The sequence below is a fragment of the Takifugu rubripes genome, chromosome 6 (assembly GCF_901000725.2).
Source record: "Takifugu rubripes chromosome 6, fTakRub1.2, whole genome shotgun sequence".
NCBI classification, from domain to species: Eukaryota; Metazoa; Chordata; class Actinopteri; order Tetraodontiformes; family Tetraodontidae; genus Takifugu; species Takifugu rubripes.
In genome coordinates, this window is record NC_042290.1 from 4,684,978 (window position 1) to 4,709,370 (window position 24,393).

Genomic DNA, 24,393 nt, shown 5'->3' on the forward strand with positions numbered 1-24,393 from the left:
CCTTCAGAGTGGCGGTGATTTGACAGATTAACCAATCCAGCCAGCAGATAGATGCTGCTCAAGGTCAGAACCAAAACCAGTGAAGTCAGAACATGGACTGATTTATGGATTCATGGCATTTGCTAACGGGCAGGTTTACACGTGCCCATTGTGTCCGATGTTTTCACTAGTTAATTGTATAAATCCTACATTCATAACACAATGTGTGCCGCTGCGTTTGTTCCGAATGAGATCTGAACTCGATTGTAATTCCAGCCTCACAGTTACCATTACGAGCTCCAGCTCACGTACACACAAACTCTACATCTCCTCACAGTTGACACTATCAAATTCCATTTTATGGTAAGGAAATTCAGAATCATGCTTCCCATCACGGTAATTCGACGCAGCTCTCCCCGTCCCCGGGACTCCATTTACAGCAGCTCATATTCTGTATCTTGGTGTCATTGAGCGGCACTTTAAAGCTCACGGTAAATGTGGACGACTCCCTTCTGCTTCCAGCTACATTAACGCTCGCAAAAATGCCTGGCCTCATTTCACCCAGACGTTCTGCAGGTTTCCCCTCCATTATTTCTGTTCATCAGCCCACATTCCGCTAAAGGTGGGCAGAAATTCCTTTGCTTCATGCCCCCTCCCGCCAAACTCTACATCAACAACACAGGTGCCTTTTCTCTCACCCTTGTTCCGTCTTCGTCCTCTGTGTTGCTCGGTGTAAAACTTCATCTGGCCGTCGTCTTCGGGCTCGGAACCCGACTCCACTTGGGGGCCGAACACACCTCCGGTCGCTGAAATTGAAAGCAACTAATCTTAGGAATATTTTAGGACAATCATCAAGCTCATGGCCTGTTATAGGCAAACGTAGGGTTGTTCTATACAACATGGAAGAGGTCAGGTTAAGGTTTTATGTACGTGTAAATGAGTGTGTGTGTCTCTTGACTCCCCAATCGTGTGAAAGGTAAGATGCCAGCGGCTTCATTTCCGGGTCTTTAGTAGGCTCAGGCTAATCACAAAATAAAGGCTCGGGATAACCTGGAGGCCCATGTGATGCAGTCTGAGCTCAGCAGCCATTTAATTCACTTTTACACTTCACATTCAAAGCACATCGGTTGGATTCACTTAACAGGATAAATGATGCAGGATGGAAACGTTAATATTGAATCGCAATAAAACGACGGGATTTTCTCCAATCTGAGCAGGAAGGCGTTAGAAATTCAAGGTTGCATTCCAGGATGATTTAAAGTTGGAGATTGTTTTAACTGCTAGCAAGAATTGAAAGTAGCCTGACTTCACTAATCCCCCCCCCCCCAGTCTCTTTCCAAAGTCACATCCCTCAGTTGCAAGTGTGAATCTCGAGCACCGCTAGCTGCCTTCCAGATATACCAAGGTCATCTATTGTAGCAGCAACAACTTTGCCAATTTCATCATGTCTCATCCACCAGAAGGTATAAATCAGATAATAATATAACAAGTATAGTACGATGTACCGAGCTAGCTAACTCGCGCCATTATAGCTAGAAAGATATCTGCTCTAGGGGGCTGAGAAGCAGGGGGTTCCTGGTTCAAGCCCCGGTGCGGTCAAAACATGGGTTCTGCTATAATAGCAGGTGGAGGTGCCAGGACACCTTCAGAGCACCGCCGTGGTACCCATGAGCAAGGCCCAAATGCCTACATAGGGCCCTGCAATGAGCTGGTAGATCATTCAGGGGTGTCACCTGCCTTCACCCATATGCAGCTGAGAAAGGTCCCAGCAGCCTCCCCATGAACCCGAAAGGGATTTAGCAGAAAAAGCAAAAAATAAATAAAACTAGCCTCAGTAAAAGCTTTAAATCGTGACAGTTTTAACACCACAACCAAAAGGTGATGTTTACTGTCCAACACGTGATCTCTGATTAATAAGGTGAATAATTCCACACCTTTATTTCTTCCATTTGAGAGACATATTTCCATTAGGAGTGCTTCCTGCCTGCTGCTGGGACGACTCCAGAGCAGCGTACTCACCGGGACATGGGGGAGGCAGCCTTAAGCCCCTCTGCGTCCCTGTTGTTTAAAATGAGTCATTGGATCAATAAGGGCATTGAACTTTTGAATAAAAAGCATCAGACGGCGTTGTGTTCTCGGGTCCGGGGCTGATTAGGAACTCTACTTCACTGACTCCCTTCTGACATCTCACAGAAAAACCCAACTCCAGCACCGCCGCCCCTCCCGTCCTCACGAGCCGCTTTGCTTTTCTTGCCAGCGTCACACAGTCTCTGGAGCTCAATTTGCTCATCAAACTGGGTCACATCCCCGGGGTGTGTGCATGTCTGGCGTGGGGCTGTGAGAGTTGAGAGGCTTTGTTTGTACTGAAATACGGGCACGTCACCTAAAGATCCGGTCGCAGTAGCGGCCCCCCGGCAATACAGGAAACGGCACATTTGGCACAATTGACCTGACATAATCAATATTTTACCGCGATTACGTTTGTCTCTGTCTCTGAATTGAGCTAAAACCTACCTGGACTGTCACGAAGACGCCGAATCTGAAGTCCTTACATCTTCACCTGCTGGTGGGATTCGGTAATTGCAGCCCACATACGGAGAATGCTGCTAAATCTGATGGTGTGAAGAGCTTGGAACGGATTCCAAATGTCTTACCGGTATTTATTTTATCCGAGCTGGATTCATTTATCGGGAGTTTAGGTGGGTCAAAAAGTTAATTTTTACAGCAAAAATGAAATTATGACTGCGCGCGTGAACCGATAGCCTTCGCCCCAAATTTTGCAATTCAGTCGAGGGCTTGACCTGAGGTCTCGCTGCACGTCTGCGTCAATCAAGGTCGAGAACGTCATGGATAAAACGTGCCCTGATTTCTGCATTTTGCTTTTATCCATTTCGCTTTCATCTATTCGACCTTTTCCCTATATCCGCTTTTAATAGACAATATCGGATGAAAGAGGGAGAGGCGGAAAAAAAGGCTGCATATGAAAGAAAGATCATTTTCATAATAAATCGAGAGAAGGCTGTTTTAGTTTCTAAAGATCAAGCTGTTTGGCTCTGGTGCAAAGTATCAGGGAGGAATAAAGAAGGTTTTTGCAAAGGGCAGACCTTTGTCGGAGCTGCAGACGCAAGGAGCCACGGATGTGGGTGAGACTGAAGGTCAGCTGTGAATAAAAAGCCAAAAAAACCCTGGAAACTTTTTGAATTTTTTTCTGCGAGATGCACTTCTAATGGTGAGTACATAAAACTGAAAAAAAGCGCCCAATTGTTGGATGGGAGAGGTAAGTGCCGTTCGAGATTACGCAACACGTATTACAGGCCAATAAAATGTATTAAACTGACATTTTATTAAAGGTTCGGCTAAATGAAAAAGGGAGTTGCTGAAAGTTTGATTTAATTTGGGGACGGGAGGCTGTGGTGGAAGTGGAAGTCGGGGTAATGTGGTGTAAAATTGGTTCAGAATTCATTCCTCGTGAACACGCTCGGAAAAGTGTCCGATGGAGGCGGAGACATCGGGAAGAGCGACAGGCGGAGGCAGAACCAGCCGACAGCGATCGCGGCCGGGGCCCCGAATTAAACACCAGATTTATTTTTCCATTTACGCGGCAACAGAGCAGCAGGCTGCCCTCAAACTGAGCAAATCAGAGTCAAGTGAAAGATTCTCCGGCATCGTCCATCGGCCCTCCACCACTTCAAAGGCATTCGCTTCTTTCACCTAAAACATATGACCTTCGTTAGCATTTAACGTCAGTATAAACGCCACACGTTCCAGTTCTCTCCGAGCAGGTTTGTGCTAATTAATTTTCTCATCCTCATCGCATCCGGAAGCCCTCAAACCGTTTCACACAGCCTTCCCGTTTGATTGAAGCCTTCAAACTGGAGCAGGTGCCTTGAATTAAAACACCGCGACTTCGACATATTCCCTCCGCGGCTAGCGAAGGCACGAGGTTCATCCAGGCGCTCATCTGGACTGACTCACATGAAAGAGCCCCAAACAGGCCGCCATTAAATTTATAACCTGAATCCGATTAGCTCCCCTCGTCACGAGCTAATTGCGCCGTCAAAGATGCCCCGAGAGAATTTGCTCGCGAATAAAAAGTCAGACTTTCCAAATTCAAGCCAGCACGTTCGACGTAAATATGGAGATGTCAACAGGAATGGGAAGGAAGTAATAAACAAACAAATCATCCCCAAAAATATATAAATGAATGATCAAAGGGGGGAGAGTGTCATGGTGCGTTAGCAGCTCAGCGAACAGCAAAATCAATTTCAAGTTTTAGAACGACGCAGTCGTAACTCGGCCGCCTCGCGATGGCGGCGCCTCTGCTGTGGATTCTGCTGGGGGACTCAATTTTCTTACAGCGCCAAGACTGTTGCAAACCACTGTTCATATTCAACATTCCTACATGAGTAATATTTGCATTAGTGCCAAAATGGAGGTTAAAGAAATGACTTTGACGGACAACAAACCTGCTGTGTAAGACAGAGGAAGACATCTGTCCTGGTGGGATCAGGGATCCTGGAAGGCCTTTAAAAATGACCTTGTTACGGGCAGCCGGTGCTCATCTTTTTATAGGCTGGCATCGTCGTGGCAACGGCGACATGGAAAAACTACCAGCTAATTGAAAGAGAGATGCAAAATAGCATAAAAAATGGACTTTATGGGAGCTGAACTTCCCATTTGAAGCTATAAAGTGACAGTGATGCCTTTGTGTGTCCAGGACAGCCTCTCTTTGATGACACAGATGACATCAAAGACTTGTTTTGGAAAGAACAAAGACAATACAGTAGCATCATTGTCTGATTTGAAGAAGGTCTTAGGTGTGGGTGTCGCCTATCAGATGAACGTCTCTTCGTACACGTGGGCCCGAACTTGCGTTGACGTGACCTTGGTGACTTTGGCGACTGCCAGAGAGACGAAACGCCCTGACTAATGACCGCTAAACCCCAAAGCTAAATGTCAGCTCACGTCTGTCTACGTCACAGTGCGCGTCCGCGCTTTTGTGATACACTTTCGACTGCGTTGGGGACTAAATTATGTTGACAGCAACACGGGTCCGCACACGGCTCGCTAGCTCGTAATCACATTAAGACGCAGCTGCACTCAGCAGTCGGGTGTCTTAGACACCGGCAGGCTAAATATCCCCGACGCGGCCTCGATGCAAACTGACATCCACGCTCGCACAAAATGGAGAATATGTAAATTTGACATTTATAATGCACGAGACCGCGTCTGAGAGTCTGCGGAGCAAATTAGAGGAGTCACAACCGCTGAGCTGTGCTTGTTCAGAAAGGCATCCAACAGGTGCCAGGGTTCAAAGGAGTCGGAGAACACTCTCTCGCTTCCTGTGATTGTGATTTAGCGTGTTAAAGTGACCCGGAAACGGGAGCGCAGTTCAGACGGGCTTCAAGATCAGACGGCAAGGCCCGAGGGCGTCTCTGGAACCTTGCGCAGGCAGACAAACGGATTCAACTGTGAACACACGCACAGAAAAAGGAAAAACAAAGACCCGATCCACAATCTGTTATTCGCTCGCCGCTTTGTACAGGCTCTGACAGCATGTTGTTACCAGTTGCCCGCAGGAATGTCACGCGTGTCTGCCTCCTCTTGCCTCCTGCAGCTCTGTTTGCTTATCCCAAACAGCCCTAATCAATACGGCTTTACTCGGCTGCAGCGCTGTGTACTATTAAAACACCTTTCACTCGCGCGTGCAGCCTTGCTAAACACAAACATCCCGCTCAGGAGAATTATTAGAGCCGCACAAAGGTGCAATATGAAGTACTTGGAGGAGAAATGACATGGGAAGGAAGAGGGGGCGATTATGAAGGTGACACTCACCGCAGTAGCGGTAGTGTCACTGCTGCCCTGAGGATATGCATGCTAATTTAGATGAGTCACATAAATACTGCTTGGAAAGGTGTGACAGGTCCGTGCGCGGCTCTATCAAAGATCACATATGCAGCCTTCCATTCCTCTGTGGCTGTGTTTGACATGTTTTAAGGATGGAGAAACAGACCCCCCCCCCCCCGTGAAGAAGGGATCGCACTCTTTGAAACACAGGAAAATGAAAGCGCGACTGGATCGGTTGTTTTTATGCATTTTTTAGCCACCGGTCAAACGATAAAGCGGTAAAAGACCTGAGCTCCGGCAAAAAGAGTTAACAAACCACGGGAATAAAAATAGGAGCATGTGCGCACAAAAGTGTTTTTATGAGTCCCCGATGAAGGCTGCATATATTTGCATTTTGATGAAAGTAACAATTGTGGAGCAGCAGGCTCTGCCTTCAGTCACATTAGCTTTGGTGTGAAGCTAAGGTCATTCTGCAGGAGGCGTCCTCCTTCCATTCCAGAACTGGATAAGCAGTTTCAACTTAAGGCATCATCTGCAGCTCCGCATTGATGGAGCTCAATAAGAAATAATAAAACAATGATGAAACCTTTTTCACTTTGTGCTTTGGATTTAAAAATAAAACCCTATTGAATCATTAAAACATTTGTATATGATATACACATTTACATTTACAATCCCTTTCTCTTGCTTTGATCTGCGTAAAAGTGGAACTTCCTGAAATGAAAGAAAGCTTGTTTTTGTTTACTTCTGTGAAGCCGGGTAAATAAACAGAGGATTGATTAAGAGTTATTTTTATGATGAAATGAGTCCCAGGCTGTGCTGACTCTGCAGAAACCCGCCCGTGGCTGCGGACACACATCTGTAATCACACTGTTTCGGCGGCGGCGGAGATTGAACACTGCTGAAAGTGAACCCACGGATTGAATCGGAGCGCCACGGAGTGTGCGCGCACGGCCGACAGGCTCTTTCAAGTCTTACTTCAAAGCGCCAATTAAACAGAAGAAAGGCTGGTTAATCACCATAAGGTTATCCTCGTCGTAATGAGCCAAACTATTCGTTGTGACACATCAAAAACGCCAGTGCGGCTCCTAGCCAACACGTGCAGCTGCATTAATGTGCACAGCAGGGGGGCGGGAGGCGGGGATCTGTGGACAGCAGCAGCGCCGTGTCCCATATCAGGATTTAGATTCAAGACGATGGTTGTGCAGAGCTGTGCTTTTAGATGGGTTAGCACGTTTAGCCAGCTCAAGTGTGGAGTGGAGTTTGGCTCAGTTTGGTTCGGTACAGCTCGGTCTGTTTCCACAGGGGGGAGTGTACCGTATAGTCAATGGGAAGGTGTATTTTTGTAAGATTCTTTTCCCGATAATCACTTCTCCGATGTTTCGGCCAGTGATGGATGATGGGAACCAATTAATGTCGCATCTTTCCCAACTGTTGACAGTGAACATGCAGATTAGAATGTAGAGTAGTGAGCTGAACCCCAGTGTGGAACCCAGGCGACGCCCATCTTAAGTTTACTTTAAACCAAATCTCTAACCTTTGTTTGATATTTTTCCTCCTCTGTGGGATGGAAGGTCATCCCTTGCATGTAGCATCCGAATACGTCCGTGCCAGCACCATTATCCCTCAGAAATGACCTCTGGGAAGGTTGCATTGAGCAGAACGAGCCCGGGGTTCCCTGCGTGTCCTACACAACTCAAGTTGTAGCTCCCGTGAACACAATGGGGATCTGAACTAGAAGACTGGACTTTGTAATTCAGCTGAAGGGGTATCGGCACGGTCCCTGGTACATAAAAATGAAAAATCAAAGAGATGATTGAGGAATCAGAGATTAAAGAAGGAGAAGTTTAGAATGAGGAGTCACCCTGATCAAACAGCAACTCAGAGCATGTCAAGCGCTCAACTTCAGGGCTCATGGAGACAGGAAGAAGCACATCCACGGGGTGTTCCAGGACTACAAACGAACCGGAGTGCGCCGCATTGTAATGACTGCTTCGCTATGAAAAGCAACGACTCTCCGACACGAGGCCACGACTTTCACAGACAAAGATGCCGTCAAATGCTCACCAGGATCCGCTTCCACATCAGAGGCAGTTGCTTTAGGCATGACATTCTAACCAGTAGGAAGGTACCTCCAGGGTAGCACCGCCCCCAGTGCGCTGTCTGCCGGAATCACCGTGGCCCCTGAGCCACATTTTCCTGCATCACAACCTCATCCACAGCGGAAGCATCCCGTGAGATCCTGTGAAAGCAGGCTAACAATATGTGCTACAGCTATGGAGGCGAGAAACTGCCATTCTGGAAGCAAGTGAGTGTGAAGGACTGACACTGACGAAAATACACCTAAAGTGGTGGGGAGGCGGCCGCGAAAAAAAAAAACACATCCTGCTGGATGGTTCACAACATTCTCATGCTAGTTGGATCTTTGAAGAGCTTTTATATGGTTTTATATGCCTGATGTCACCTGAGCTGAGCTGGAAGCAGGAAAACAACGTCAACGTCAACAACGTCAACGTCAACAACGTCAGCGACTAGCGAATATGAGCTGACTGTGAGACGGCCAATTAGCATGAATGGCTCACGGACAGAGGATGCCAAGAGGTGCAAATGTTGGCATTTCACGTTGGAGCAGCAGTAGTCAGCTGTAGTTCAGCGTATGTTACAGGGGAGAAACTAGTCAGTCACCCCGGGTGGCTGTTTGATAGGACGTTGAAGAAGTGAAACAGCCTGTTGGTTTCAGACTGAACTGGAGAGTCGGTGCGCTGAGACCAAATGAGCCCAATTCAAACAGCATTAAAAGTCCACCAACCAGAACAAATGACAAAGAAAAACCTGCTCCTAGCTGTCATCCATTTTCCTTTTAGATGTCGCCTTGTGCACTTTTTAAAGAGCACCTGTCAGGCTTTCAATTCATGTAAGTGCTTCTCTTTTAACCCCCTTCTTTCAATAGATGTTGAAGCGTTTCTCATTTTTATTAACAGGCTGTGTTTTCTTCCTTCTTTTGCCTCTTTTTTTCTTCAAAAAGCCTTCATGATATTGAACTAAATTCGGAAGGGTGATTTGCTTCTAGAGCGGCCAGAGGAACATCTCGGATCGCAAAGTTATAACTCAGAGGTAGAATATGCGGCGCAAGGTGAAGGCTGTTAGAAAGGAAGGAGGGTGGGGGCACAGGGAATTAGGGAAGGTGGAGAAGGAGCAGGAACAAATAATTACAGATGGGGTGGTGGAGGAAAAGAGGAGGAAGAGGAGACATATCAGGAAAGAGGTAGAACTAAGGAAAATAAAAAAGGTGGAAGACAATAGTAATGATAGATAGATAGATAGATAGATAGATAGATAGTGTAGTATCTGACCCGTTCTATGCAGGTTTTACATCTGTAAGGCCGTAATGTGTTTAACACCCAGCCTAAGCACCATATTAGGACATGCTCCACATGTGTGTCCTGTGTCTTCCTCCTTTATGTAAAAGGAGCTCCTAAAAGATGACACTGGAGCCTGTGGGCCCCTGGTTGTTCTGCATATGAGGATGTGTCGCATGAAGCATCTTCAAGTATTCCCTTTTTTGGTAATAACTGAACGCTATACCATTGGGTTGGCCATATTGTACAGTGTGAGGTCATCAGTAAAGAATGTGTTTACTCGACTGTATAAGAAGGAGGTGACGATGAAGACACCTCGGAGTTCTTCACCATCGGGACCGCGGAACCTCCCTCGGACAAACTGCAGTGTTCGATTGATGCCTGACTGTTCTCTCCAATAAACATCTTTGATAACCAAGTCGGTGTCTGCGAAGTTTCCTTCCTCATCAACACATCTCGGCAACCACCAGAAGAAGATTCACAACAAAATTGGCGTCACGAACAGGATCGGTTGTGGCTGTCGTCTTCTCCATCTGCCTCCTCGGACCAACTTCCGCTCCAAGCTGGCAAGTAAAGTGCACACCTTCCACACATTGGGGTGATAGTTGGTTCAATTAAGCTTTTGGGGAGTAATTTAGACACACCGTAAAGATAATTAGTGTGGATGTACATTTTTGTGTTGATGTTGGGGAATACTTCTTCTAAATTTTTCAATTTGACCGTTTGTTTTATGTTTTGTGAAAGACTGAAGTAGTGGCTCTGGAGGAGAGACAGGCCATGAGGTTTATTACACGGCTCATTTCAGCTAAAAAGGACAGCTGATTCTGAATTTATTTTATTCGGTCTGTACACTGTGTTATGTACAGGATTGGCAACTGAGCGTGTGGACACTAGGAATGTGTCGGGTTACGGCCAGGAAATGATGTTAAAGTGTTAAAAAGCCGCGGGTTCAGGACCATTTGCCCTAAGTCCTGTGTTTCCTTTCGGAGCACACAGGCCGGTCTCTCTCTTTTGAGTGATTGGAAAACTGGGGTTATCTCCGGGTCGGGGGTGTCCTCTCTGACGTGGCTGACGAGTGCGTTTGAAGACACTCTTTTACGGTCAGGGGCCCACTTTTCAGGGTGGTAAATTTAGTGCGGACAGTCGCGAGAAACAAACTGTGGTTTACGGCAGCGGCGCCGGGGCATGCTTAAATAGGTATAAATCTGCATGGACAGATTGTATGTGTGTGTGGGGCCTGTGTGTGCATGATTTGATTCTGTGTTCTGTTCGTCTCTCTCTCTCTCTCTCTCCTTGTTTGAAGTGACTTTTGGGGGATGTTACCATAGTTGTGGTCAAAAATTGGGTAATTGATTGAAACTTTAAGAAATAAAGGAAAAATCTTTTTGTACCTCAGATAGATTGATTGAGATTTTATCTGAAGCTTGAGGAGGACCTAAGGGTGGTCCTGGTAGTGAAGAATATCATATAATTCTGTGCGGAGACAAGGAAACTGGGTGTGATCCAGCAGGACCGCAAGGTCCACATACATACACACACACACACACACACACACACACACTCACATATACATATATGCTGAAGTAGTGGTGAACAAAGAAAAGTTGAGAAATATAGAAGTTGGTCTTGCGGATTTCTATGTTTGTGTAATATCTCTGAAGAACTTTACTTATATTGATTTTGAAAATTATTCATATTCGCTGTTGGTTGATTTGGGTCCTTTGGATCTCAGGGTGTGGCTCACAGTCCGTGGCTGTGTGTTGGGCCTGCAACCAGTGGCTAGCTTGGAGCTGGCGAGAACGGATGTTCACTCTCCGACTATCGGAAGTGAACAGGAAGTGGTTCTCGACTTCAAGGGGTGGAGCTAGTTGGCTCCCCCTAGGGGTGATGCGGAGAGTCCCTCCCCACTCAACCCTCTCTCACTTTCTGAAGTGACAGCTTTCATCAGGAGAAGAAAATGGAGTGCACATTTTCTCTCTCCTTTATTGATCAGAGTCTGATTGTTTAATGTGTGTTGGAATTTAAGAAGAGATATGCTGGGGCATAAATGCAACATTATGCCAACATTAAAAATAACAATAATTTGATAAAAACAATGATAATAACACATTAATTAGAAGTTTGTTGACAATTTATGATAGTGTTCAAGAATTGTGCACTTTTTATTTTGTTGAAGGAGTTTTGACAGTTCATGAATTATTGAATTTTTTCTGTTTCCTTTTTACACTTTTGATGCACCTGAACATGACTCCAGTAGGGACAGACGAGAGGAGGAATTGATCTGCTGGTGGCGACGTAACGGTCTTGCACTAAGGCCAGTGAAATTTTATATGTACACACAACATAATTGTTTGGACAAACATTTACAGCGATTGTTTTGCAGATCATTTGGACAGGTTTAGAGTCAGATCAGATTTGTTTGAAAGTTATAAGGAATTTATAAATTTCTTCAACCTTTTAATTTTATTTACACACTCTTCTTTATTAATTCTTTACTATAATTCTGCTTTGCTGTTTCCTTTCATGTTTTTATATTTCTAGATTCCTATATTAATTGAATTTATTTCTTTTTGTATTTTTCAGTTAAACAATTAATAGTTTTGCATTTAAATTAAACATTAAAGTGAAATAAACAAAGCATTTACATATTAAGGTTTGAAATTGATATACCGTACTTTCCAAAGACAACTGCTACAGCAAAATGTCAAAAGTGGAGAGTAAAGCGGTTAAACGCATGACCCCAATTGAGGTGGTGCAGAAAAACAATCCCCTTATTAAAGGCCTACCAGAGGCCTCAAAGAAATGGATCAAGCGTTGGCCAGATATTGAACAACCTTGGCCGGTTGAAGGTACCCTCAACCCTGATGTGATTCAAGCAATCTGTACACTTGTTACCGCTTATAAAGCAAATGAGAAAAAAGGAAAAAGGGGGAAGTCTCGTGTAGAAAAAAGACAGACTGAACTCGCAATGTTGCAACTTTTTGAACAGGAGGGACAGAAGTTGAGATTGGCTGCAAAAAAGAAAAACAGAATAGCTAAAGAAATTATTGAAAGAACCGCAAAACAAACAGCGGCGCTAGTGGAAAAGATTAACACTCCTTTCTCTCATACGGCTCCTGTAACAACCCCTCCACCGTATGAGACAGAAACTGAATACACTGACATCTATCCACAACTTCCCGTACTCAGCCAGAAAGGCAAGTACAACATTAAAGATGATCACAACCAAACTGTTGAAAAGGGAAAGGCAAAAACAGTCATACACATTTATCCGACAACTCCAAAATCTAAATCAAGAAAAACACGAGATGATGTTTACAACACACTGCTTCTGGAGGATGATGATGAGAGCGGTACGGATGAAGCCATAGGTGGCTATGATCCCGCCATTAAGCGTGTGTTGGCTAAAGCTGAAAAGAGGGGTAATGAATCTAAAAAGAAAGCTAAGTCTGGTCAAGATCTGACCGATGACAGCTCAGGGTCAGACACTGATGAAGACTCAGACGGCAATTGTTCTTCCTCTGAGGAAAGACAACGTGCTTTGAGAAATCTCGAAAGGGGTATCGAACAGTGTCGTTTAGACATTAGCTTGACGGGATCTCCAGAAGCTCAAAAGATGCTAGAAAGAAAAGTGGAAGATATGGAAAAACGGCGTAAGTCGTTAAAGAAGGGAAGGCTTTCAAGGCTGATCACTTCTGACTACGCCTTGCGTTCAAAGAAAGACAGCTTTGCTAACAAAATGTTCCCTGTTGTTGTTCGTGGTCAAAATTTTGAGTATAAACCTTGGCAGAATTCCGATATGTCAGATTTGTTAGAGAAGCTACCTATCCTTCAGGAAGGGGCACACCCCTGGATTTCAAAACTGGAGGAACTTTTGATTGGAACACAACCTGCTGTTGGAGACATTAAAAGGCTCCTAGCTAATCTCATTGGTGTGTCTGCCATGGAAGACCTTTTGCAGAAGGCTGGCATGCCTCGGTTCATGGCAACTGCAGTAAATGATGCTGAACTGTTTTCTGCTCACAGAGGTCAGTTTTGGGGGGCGCTGAAAGACGCGTTTCCAACTAACATACATCCTGATAATATCCTCATTGAACCATTGGGTGAACAAGAAAATCCGAGAGCCTACGTTTCAAGAGCTCTACAAACTTGGCGTAATGTCACAGGCAATGATCCCGATGCTAATCAAATGGAGCAGTCTATCATTCGAGCTAAAATTCAGAAGGGTTTGCCACTGCCGGTGCGTAGTAAAATAGCAGAGGTGGTTGGTCTTGGGAACATGATTAAGAGTGTTTACATTGATCACATTGCTCACCAGGTTGAACTATATCGTAGAAAAGAGCAAGAGCTGAAAAACCAAGATCATGAAACTCTCAGAAAACTTACTCAACTGCAGCTGGTGGATAACAAACGCAAAGAGAAAAAGCAAGCAGTAGTGATGGAAAGTCAACCTGATCAGACATCACATATGCAATCAAACCAAACATCATGCCAATCGTATCAATTTCCATCTGTGACATCTGTTCCACCAGTACCTCAGCAATATTACTTACACTCTGCAGGGTTTTGCTAATGAAACCATAAAAGGCTTTGAACATCTTTCAAACACTCAGAGGAGTCACAGACTTACGTTGTTGAAACATGACATGGCGCTAGATTACATCTTGGCCAGAGAAGGAGGTTTGTGCGTGTCGTTGAACTTGACAGGAGATGCTTGTTACACTCTGATTCCAGACAATGGTGGTAACATAACAAGTGTGATTGACGCTTTGAAGAAGATAAGAGATGCGTTTGGTCCTTCTGAAAGCGCAGGAACTTCAGCGACGGCTTGGCTTCAGGACAAATTTGGTCCAATGGGAGCTATGTTGGTACAGGTTCTCAGTGCTGTCGTAGTGTCACTAAGTGTGATGTTTTGTTTTTGTACTTTGTCATTAACTTGTGCCAAGGCGATGATATTGCGTTGGATTGGTGTAGTGATGCCTACCGACCAGGTCCAGATGCCACTCTTAAGTGACAAAGCTTTGGCTGATTCAGATGAGGAGGACATTTCTGATGAGATGGTTGATAAATATCCATCCATCCATCCATCCATTCTCTGCCGCTTATCCGGGGTCGGGTCGCGGGGGCAGCAGCCTAAGGAGAGAATCCCAGACTTCCCTCTCCCCAGCTACTTCCTCTAGCTCATCCGGAGGGATCCCCAGGCGTTCCCAGGCCAGTCGAGAGACATAGTCTCTCCAACGTGTCCTGGGTCTCCCCGGGGGTCTCTTACCGGAGGGACATGCCCTGAACACCTCACCAGGGAGGCGTCCAGGGGGCATCCTGACTAGATGCCCAAGCCACCCCATCTGGCTCCTCTCAACGCGGAGGAGCAGCGACTCTACTCCGAGCTCCTCCCGGATGGCAGAGCTTCTCACCCTATCTCTAAGGGAGAGCCCAGCCACCCTACGGAGGAAGCTCATTTCAGCCGCTTGTACCCGGGATCTTGTTCTTTCGGTCATGACCCAAAGCTCATGACCATAGGTGAGGGTAGGAACGAAGATCGACCGGTAAATCGAGAGCTTCGCCTTTCGGCTCAGCTCTCTCTTCACCACAACGGACCGGTGCAGAGCCCGCATTACTGTGGACGCCGCACCGATCCGCCTGTCGATCTCCCGCTCCATTCTTCCCCCACTCGTGAACAAGACCCCGAGGTACTTAAACTCCTCCACTTGGGGCAGGATCTCCTCCTTTACCCGGAGAAGGCACTCCACCTTTTTCCGGTTGAGAACCATGGCCTCGGATTTGGAGGTGCTGATTCTCATCCCAGCCGCTTCACAGGCGGCGGCGAACCGATAAATATCCAGTATAATCAATAATTCAGTATCTAGTGTGACCTTCGAGTCATATCCTTATGTTACTTTTTGCATTTAACGGTGTTTATGTTTTCCTTTCCTCCGTTGTAGTTCCGGTGACAAAGGGGGGAAATGGTTACATAAGTTACTTAATCGTGATAATCATGTTTTGATATGTTTGTATTGTATTCTCTCTAATGAAACCAATGTTTTTTTGCAAAGATACTGGCACCTCTGTTTTCTGTTTCTAGGACAGTAGTTGGGGAGCTACGTTGGGGTGACAACTATGTTGGAATGGACTCAGAAATTCAAAATGAACTGTGAAAGACGCTGGAGGACCCTGAATGAAGATGGGGAACAATTGAAGATCCTTCATCAGGGGACTGTGAACTACAGATTCGAAATTACTGTTGATGTGTTTAATGCATATATTTGAAGTTGGTGTTAATAAAGTTACTAGGGAGATTTCATCAGTAGGCAGATGATATGAGAACTCAGTTTTTTCCTTGTTTTGGTATAGGGAAAGGGGTCATTAGGCAGGGAAAGGTCCAAGATAAGGTCCGATGGGACGACCAGCCTGATCGTGGACATTTTTTGATTTTTTTCTGAGTATCTTGTATGTGTTTGCCAAACTCTTCCCTAATATAACCTTTTTGCAAATTGGATTGGAGTACCATAGGTGGTCGCCGTCGACAGAGGGACCGTGAGAGAATTTTCCCGTCTAAAGTGTTTTGATGGTTGTAGACTGAAAGAGGTCTGTCGGATGGGTTTTTCACTCTCGCACTTCACTAAATTTCACATATTGTTCATGTTTAATTAATCAATCTTTTCCAAACTATACCACTTAATTAGTCACCGTCACTTTTATTAAAACTTGGTTATTCTTTATTTTTCGAGACTATGTAGTCTCGAAGGGGGGAAATATGTAGTATCTGACCCGTTCTATGCAGGTTTTACATCTGTAAGGCCGTAATGTGTTTAACACCCAGCCTAAGCACCATATTAGGACATGCTCCACATGTGTGTCCTGTGTCTTCCTCCTTTATGTAAAAGGAGCTCCTAAAAGATGACACTGGAGCCTGTGGGCCCCTGGTTGTTCTGCATATGAGGATGTGTCGCATGAAGCATCTTCAAGTATTCCCTTTTTTGGTAATAACTGAACGCTATACCATTGGGTTGGCCATATTGTACAGTGTGAGGTCATCAGTAAAGAATGTGTTTACTCGACTGTATAAGAAGGAGGTGACGATGAAGACACCTCGGAGTTCTTCACCATCGGGACCGCGGAACCTCCCTCGGACAAACTGCAGTGTTCGATTGATGCCTGACTGTTCTCTCCAATAAACATCTTTGATAACCAAGTCGGTGTCTGCGAAGTTTCCTTCCTCATCAACACATCTCGGCAACCACCAGAAGAAGATTCACAACAATAGATAGATAGATAGATAGATAGATAGATAGATAGATAGATAGATAGATAGATAGATAGATAGATAGATAGATAGATAGATAGATAGATAGATAGATAGATAGATAGATAGATAGATAGATAGAGAGAGAGAGAGAGAGAGAGAGAGAGAGAGAACAGGTGCTCAGCGCCGGGCGGCCGATTCTCGGGCCTCTGATCCAAAATGCTCCGTTACGCTCTCCATCATACGGAACTCGGGATATTAGGTCTCAAATCCTTGAAGGAAATTGGGAAATGAAGTGTGAAATATTGTCTTTAAAGGCCGCTCGGCAATTCCCCGACATCATATCTCTCAATCTGAGCGGCGTTTTACACTCCCGGTGACACGTTTCCGCTCTTGTGATACAAAGATGACAGAACATTTGAGTTGCTTTAATAAAGCATACTCGTCCCTGCCGCTCCTCCGATGGGACTGGGGCTCACCTCTGGTGTGAGCCGGGACCCTCCGGCGGCCCGTCAGTGAGCTGTGCATGACGTGCTCGTAGTGAGAGATCTCCGTTGGCGTGTTGGGGGCGCGGAAACTGTCCTGGAAACGCTGCATCAAATCCTCCACTGACTCCTCGTGTGGGTCGATAGCTGTGAAAGAGAGATGCAAAGTAAAAATGTCAGATGGGGCACGACAACATTACAGACGGCAGCAGACGCTCGACAGAAAAGCTCTCTCTCTCTCTCTCTCTTTCTTTGTCTCTCTCTCTGAAAGATAAAGAGATTGGATGATCCCCCAGGCTGTCCCATTGAGACAGTGGAACGCAGGCAGACAATGCAAAAGAGAAGCTCTGAATTGTTTGTTCTTTTCCCCTTTTCTGCCCTTTAAACGATCAATTCAGTATTCCTCCATCTCTGCGGGGATGCTACCAATCATTCCCCTGATGGCTGCGCTTCCATCTTCGTGATAAATCGCCCCAAAACAACCGAGGGAACGGAGGAGATCGTCTCCACCTCACAATCCAAACTGATGCGTTCGGGTGGAGTAAAAAATGGATCCGAACGCATCAGTCTGGATCTGTGGAAATGACTCTTGCTGCAGTTGTGTTAAAATAACAAACTATAAAGAGTTAATGTAGTTCACCATTGTTCTCGTTGGCATGCTGGGAAATTGGAAATCATGTTCCATTTTCTTAGCTTCTCGATTACCCCTGCTGTTTAAATGTTATTAGTATGCTAACGTGGGACGTTTTACTCCTCAACGGCGTGGACTTTCGCCACTAGGGGGTGGTGTTGTCACCAGGAAATGCAATCTTCCCAGCAGAGGCTCCTCAGTTGTCTGATTTATGTACTGATTTATTTTTAAGTATATGTTTTAGAAAATAGTCTTGGGTGGACAAAACAAAATCAGAGCCTGCTGGGGGGAAAAACTCTGCTGAGTCGCCAAACTTCCAGCGGGAGGCTAAAGCGATACCCAGGCGACAGGGAGCATTTATCACCCCAACCACCGCGGCCCCACCTATCAACAACATCTTTTGATCTGTCAGCCCGGCTTTGAGGTGTCCTCTTCCCATAAATAATGGTGACGTGTCGCTCCCTTCGAGGCTCATCGCGCATGCCAATGAGCGCTCGGGAGCCGAGGGGAGGAGGGAGATAGAGGTTGGAAACGAGGAGGCATAAAAGTACACATCGTTTCTGATGTCAGGAATAGAAGTCTAATAATACCAAAGCAGTTATCGCCTCAGGCCAAATATTATCCTCGCAAAGATACATATTTGTTCTGATTCGCTTGTGGTTAAACCCCCGCCGCTGCTGGCCCCGACAGCCAAAACCACAATGATATTTGGGAGAGAGATGTTGGCTTATACCTGCAGCTGTCCGTGTCGGTGTTCTCCTCTATCTACACAGATCCACTGACACTACAAAGACCGATTTATGCTTCGGCTTTATCCGGGCTCGGATCCACAGAGCTTAACCGCTGGTTATCACAGTGATAACCAGACAGCAACAGCCGGGACTGATGGACATTGCTATTTGTTTTCTCTTAATCTCCTCCTGCCCACCGTGGAGTACACACGGACCTTCTACGGACACAAACGGGAAAACTGATGTGACATTCAATGACGTCAAGAAATTTCCTGAACCACCATCTGTCACACCTGTGGGTTAAGTTGGCTTTTTTGTCCTGTCTCCATGTTGGTTTTGTGACTTCCTTAACTCTCCTCTTGTTTCAGGCCACTTACTTTTCCTTATGTGTCACCAGTCCAATTGTCTTCCCTGATTCCTGATTGTTTCCAGCCGTCCCCCATTACCCCCCATGTGCTTATAGTCTGCGTCTCCCTTGGTCCTGTGCCAGTGTATCGGGTCCCTCGTCATGATCACCAGCTTGTCCTTCATTGTCATGAGAATCTTTGAGACTATCAGAACCTTTGTTTGTCTGATCCTCGTAAGAGAGTGTATTTTGTTTGGCTTTGCCCCTTTTTTTGGATTTCTTTAGTTTAGTTGGTTTTTTTGTTTCATCCCTCCTTGGAGGCGTTTTGAGTCTGAATAAAGACTGTTACTTCCTGAAAGCTCTGCGCTCGAGTCCTCTGAGTGAGTATTGTCACCATCAGCATTAAAGGCACGATGCAGGAACACACACCAACGTATGCGCTGCCTTCCTTTTGAATTCAAAAGTCAGAGTTTGGAATTCCCAACTTTCAGAAGTGTCAACTGAAGCGCCCTCTTGAGGTTGGATTTCCTACTCGGAATGTCGGCGGATCCCCACAACCCCCGAGGCGCCGTTTGAAGATGGCTGCCCCAATGCTTGTTTTAGCACTTCTCACTAGTTGTGCCCCTCAAAATCAGTCGTATACACAGAATTGCACAATGTTCAGTACTGAAATGCTGCTGAAGTGTAATACACATTTGTACTTTACAGTTTACACAACATGTGTATGACACGGGCTGCTTCTCACTTTGTAACTGTCTCTTCGTATTTGGTGGTATGGCTGAAATGGCAGCAGTCGCCGCCCAAGCACTGCTTTCATTTCAAGTCCGGGGGATGGCTCAGCATCCCATAATGCATTTTCCCTGACCCATTGACATCAGTGGCCGTGGTGGAGCTGCGGTTGCGTTAACCTGCGTGCGTTGGAGGGAGATCAAACCTTTTAAAGTTGCGTTAACGCGCACATGATGCTGTTGCATTGGGATGTCCACAATCTATATCCTTCAGTACGACTGAAAGGATATGTCCATTTTATTATTAATGAAAAGCAAACATATTTTTGACCCCAGAAATGTGACTTATTAAGGAAGCGAGAATCGGCGTGATTAAAGGCACTGCGGGGTAAATACGCTGCATACCATCCATCCAAAATGGCAGCAGATTGATTTCCCTGGAATGTGCGAGAGGAGAGGAAGCACAATTACACATAATCAGGCCCAAAAAATAAAAAATCTAGTTGTACGCATGTAAATAAATGAATGAAGATATCATGGCTTGCATACCGGTGTGAAAGGGAACAAATGTAAGAGGATATAACGCTGTGGGAGCTGTGTCAACGCTCTCAGTTTAAAGGATAAAGTCCCGCCGCCATTTTTGCCTTCTAGCAGCACTTGCTGCTGTTGTGGGAACGCTGCAAGTGTCATTAGAGGGAGAGGTTAGCGGTGGGTGGGAGGGTGCAGTGTGGGCTACAGCCCGACCACGAATGAACTCTGTCGAGAAGTCCTCACGTCCCATCGAAGCTGCTGGCGAAACGCAGGAGTCGGCGAGGGCAGCGCGCCATTGTGGGGTGCAGATACAGCTCTGATCTTTTATTTCGCCTTCAACTTTACTTTTTAAATATGACGATAGTTGGAAAAACTATCTCCAAGGTTAGCGCTGAACCACTAATCCTTTGGAAAACATAAGCAGATGTTGGATATATAAAATATGAAGTTTGGGGGAGTATTTACCAAAAAGTAGAAAACGACACGACAGCTGGAGGATATTTGCATGACTCATGAATCCGACAGACGAGCCGTTTCACGTTTTTTAGCTTTATTACCAGTTTATCGTTTCAGTCAGGAGATGTATTATTCCTTTCCCGTGCTTCCTGTGCCGAGTTAAACGTCGACTGAGGCTCCGGTGCCTTTATTTTCCTCTTTTCATCTTATCTGCAGTGGCTCTCTTATCAGCGTTGAGCGTGTTAACAACGTCTCATAAGCTCTGGATGTCAACACAGCTCTGCTCCAGTCGTCTCCCTGCCGGTGGTCTCACAGAGACCTGAATGGGATGATAACCCTTCTCAGTTTTCACCCTTCGACCTGGCGCGTGTTTATGGCAGGCTTATGCGCGAGTGTGTGTGTGTGTGTGTGTGTGTGTGTGTGTGTGATTGCTAATAACAGTTTTTCTAAATCTCCTCTTTTCTCTCTTTTCTTTTTGTGCCAAACGTTTAAGTTCCTCATCGCTGCGCGGCGGCACGGTGGTCCAAACCCATTTCCAGGTTTTCGCGCTCCCACAGAAGACCAAAATGGCCGCCAAAGCGTGCAGTCCTCCGCGCGAACACGGTCGAATAAACAGGATGTTGGGGAAGTGTCCACTCCAATTACTCGACAGCCTATCTGCTCTTCCTTCTACCTCCCCCAAGACCTCATTTGAGGACACCCTTACGGAGCCAGAGAGGTGGATCGTTGTGCCCTTTGCTGTATGCTGAGGGGTCCTATTAGGGGTTTGATAAGGTGTCAGGGAAGGGTTAGGTTAGGGAAAACACCAAAAATCCATTGCATTACAAATCTCCCCACTGTCAGGGAAACCGCAGCACCAATCCAGCTAGCTGCCCCCTCCCCGTGGTAGGGGCTGTGCCCCCGTCAGATCCAGGGGCATGAGAGAGGCCGAGCACGTGCCGTTGGGCCATAAACACACCTCTGCCGACACTCGGCTGTGCATTAAAATATACATGGCTGAAACGGAGTAAAATGCTATAATTGAAAGGAGGTTTGGGTTGAATTCAGCAGAGAAAATATCAGTTTGAAAGTGGGATTTGAGCAGATAATCGGGGCGGAGGGAGGCCCAATCAACAGCTTAGACGGCTGAAGATCACCTCACTTGGGAGAAGCAGGGGATCTGACCTCGATGACCTCTGGGAACGCAGCAGCATTTGATGAAATCAGTAAAGAGGCATCAGCATCATGTTCTGGAGCCTCCTCCAGCTAAATAATTACTAAAAAGCATTCAAGGAAGGCCTCTCTCAGAAATAAAGAGTGCACGGCTGGAGGTTTTATGTGACACATCACCCATAAAACGTCATAGCAACCGCTGGGTTAAGGAATGCTTCATTCTGTGATGCCTTTCCTTGGCACTTCCTTCCTGCACAATGCTCTAAATTACTTTAAAACAGGAACCTGTCCATCAAAACTAACAATATTAAGGCTATGATCGACCTCTTATGAAGAGGGCTTTGTTTTTCCCAAATTGAAGCCAAATAAAACTGATCTCCAGTCAAGTTGCACCATTAACGGGCACAAAGGGACGGACTTAGATACATATTTGGCAGCTTATATGCATGTGTCACAGATTTAGGAGAATATCTGCAAAAGCAGACATTTCTAAAAGGATGTTTCTGGATGGTAAAACAAAGCCTGAGTCAGTGACCCCCGTGTGTGGATGCCTTTAGAGAAAATGATGCTGCACGCCAGAAGGGCAGTGGCTGTTCTGTCAGCAAAAATCCACTGATATATAAAAAGCTGCTCCCAAAAGCAAACAGAACCAGGCTGGGCCCATTGCTAGCAAATTGCTGATGTTGCCTCAGGGAGTCACTGTCTCTCAGAAAGGCAGACCTTTGACCTTGACTCTTTCCACGGTGCTCGACCCTCGTCTCTCTTAGGCTTCAGACGGCCGACTCCGTCAAATGAAAGTTAGCGGAATGAGCAGGCAAACATTTCCAGGGCTCCTCGACAAAGGTTATGCAGCAGTTTGCAGTCGGTCAATACGATCGCCGGCTATTTGGTGATGGAGACGAGAATGTAGGGTCAAAAAAGCGAGGACAGGAGGAGGAACGAGAGCTGAAGCTCCATTTCCGATGCTAGCTTTGCGCTACACTATTACAGCGGCAGAAGGTGGGCCAGCTCATTCTGTGTGAAATATTAAAAGTCCCTCCTTGAGGTAGTCTTTCAGGAGGACAGGCCAGCAAAGCCGACTCCTTCTAAAAGCTGCTGTCACCATCTGTCAACCCCTCTTGTCAGCATTTTCTTTTTCCGTTCACTTATTTCCACAGGCTAAATTGGCACCCGTGCACAATTATGGAGAAACATCATTAGGTATCTGCCACAGACTATGATAGGCTGGGGGGGGGTTAGCTTCTTAACATTCTCTGCTGATAACCTGAAGCTACACGTTTCTTCCCCTTCTGTCCTACAGTCTGAAGAAGCTCACGTGTAACCGCGCACTTGCCTAACCTCTTTTTCCTTTCAGAAATTATTTTAATGGATTCATAAATTCCGATCTTACCTTCACATCTTAGTGGAGATTATGAATATGGATTACTGACGCGGACGTTCAACGCTGGAGGTTACCGATGAAACCACGTAAAAGAGAAACATCGGCTAATTAGCGTCACAACTCACATGTGGCCGCCGTCAAAGGTACAAATTGAGGAGTGGTGGTTTTTGTCCACTCTTTGGAAGCTTTCACCTTCATCTGAAAGCTGGGGCTACTGGCGGAACCGTCTTCTAGTCCGAGCCCAGATGGGGTTTTTCGGTGTCACAGTTTGGTGGTTCACAAATGAAACCGGCCAGATGTGATTGGAAAATAGCATCTTATGTGTTTAACCAGTGTAGAAAACTGCCTGGAGCAAAGAGTTATGTTAATATTAGTGACCTGAAGGGATCCGCCCTGCCTCCAAGGCTTGTAAACACTAAAAACAAGGACTTTCTTCTGTTTATTTTGTTCTAAAGTTTCAAAACAAATGCAGCCTAACAAATTATTCTGAATTATTACATGCACTATTTAACACAATGATAAATATGAATCGATTATTTTGGTAAGGGATCTAGAACTAATGAGCTCTGTTGAAAGCTGTGACATCACTTTAGGGTTTAAAACATCCCACATGTGTGTTCAGAGCTCAGATTCTCTTCCCGGCAGCCCGGCAACATTCACATTCATGGGAGGAAGATGGAGCCACGAGGGAAATAAATGAATATTTCTGCAGATCCTTCGGACCCTTAAAACCCCGACTGTTTTAATTTCAGGTATATTGGAAAGGAGAGCCCAAGAAATCCGATTTGGATGCATTTATTTCCAGGCGCTGCGTTTGTCACACCTCTCCAGCTGTTGTGCCGACCCACGCACGGCACAGATGCTAAAAACTGAGGCTTTCTGAAGGAATTAATGAATAAAATCATGAACGCATTCCAGTAAATTATCGCTGCCGCCATTAATTCAAGCCAGAACTGATGGATTGGGATGCTTGTGCCATGCTGCCGTTTTGGAAATTTACAGCTTTTTTGGCAGCAGCTCGGTTAGATGAGCTCGGCTAATTAGTTTAGTTGATGCTGAGCACTTCATCAGAATGTGACAAAAGTCTGTCAACAACACCAATAATATATCTATTATACAGCTATTATTAACACATATGAGGTGATGTTACGAAGGCCTTTGACTTCATTCCTGGCTAAATTTAACACAAACAAAGGCAGGTTAATGCACAACATCCATTGTTTGCAGCCTGTTTACAGACGGATGCTTTCTTCTTCTTTCTTTTTATCATATAACATTCTCTGCTCTGGCTTTTTATCCTTTATTCTTGGACTGTTTCTTTAGAAATGTTGTGTTGTGCACTGGTGCTCTAACAATCCCACACACAGCAACTGTTTACCTAAAAAATGCAGCAGCAGGAATTCTGTTTTTCCCTGGACATAAAATAACCAAATCTTTATTTTGGCTCCCGTTTTCAGCTTCTTTTGGTCTGTACTTGTGTGCTTGGAAAGTTGGGGGTTGAAATGTGAGTCCGGTTTCCCTGCT

At 45.6% G+C, this 24,393-nt stretch overlaps 1 protein-coding gene across 2 annotated transcripts in view; it reads right to left on the minus strand.

Moving 5' to 3' along the window:
- The window catches only part of LOC101070809 (astrotactin-2), a 152,946-nt gene that overhangs the window by 80,290 nt on the left and 48,263 nt on the right, over window positions 1-24,393 (minus strand). For both annotated transcript variants that reach the window (XM_029837360.1, XM_029837361.1), the window contains 2 exons: window positions 16,908-17,060; window positions 678-785 (listed from right to left, as the gene is read on the minus strand). In XM_029837360.1, the coding sequence (XP_029693220.1) occupies window positions 678-785; window positions 16,908-17,060 (261 nt within the window). The remainder of the gene's footprint in view (window positions 1-677; window positions 786-16,907; window positions 17,061-24,393) is intronic.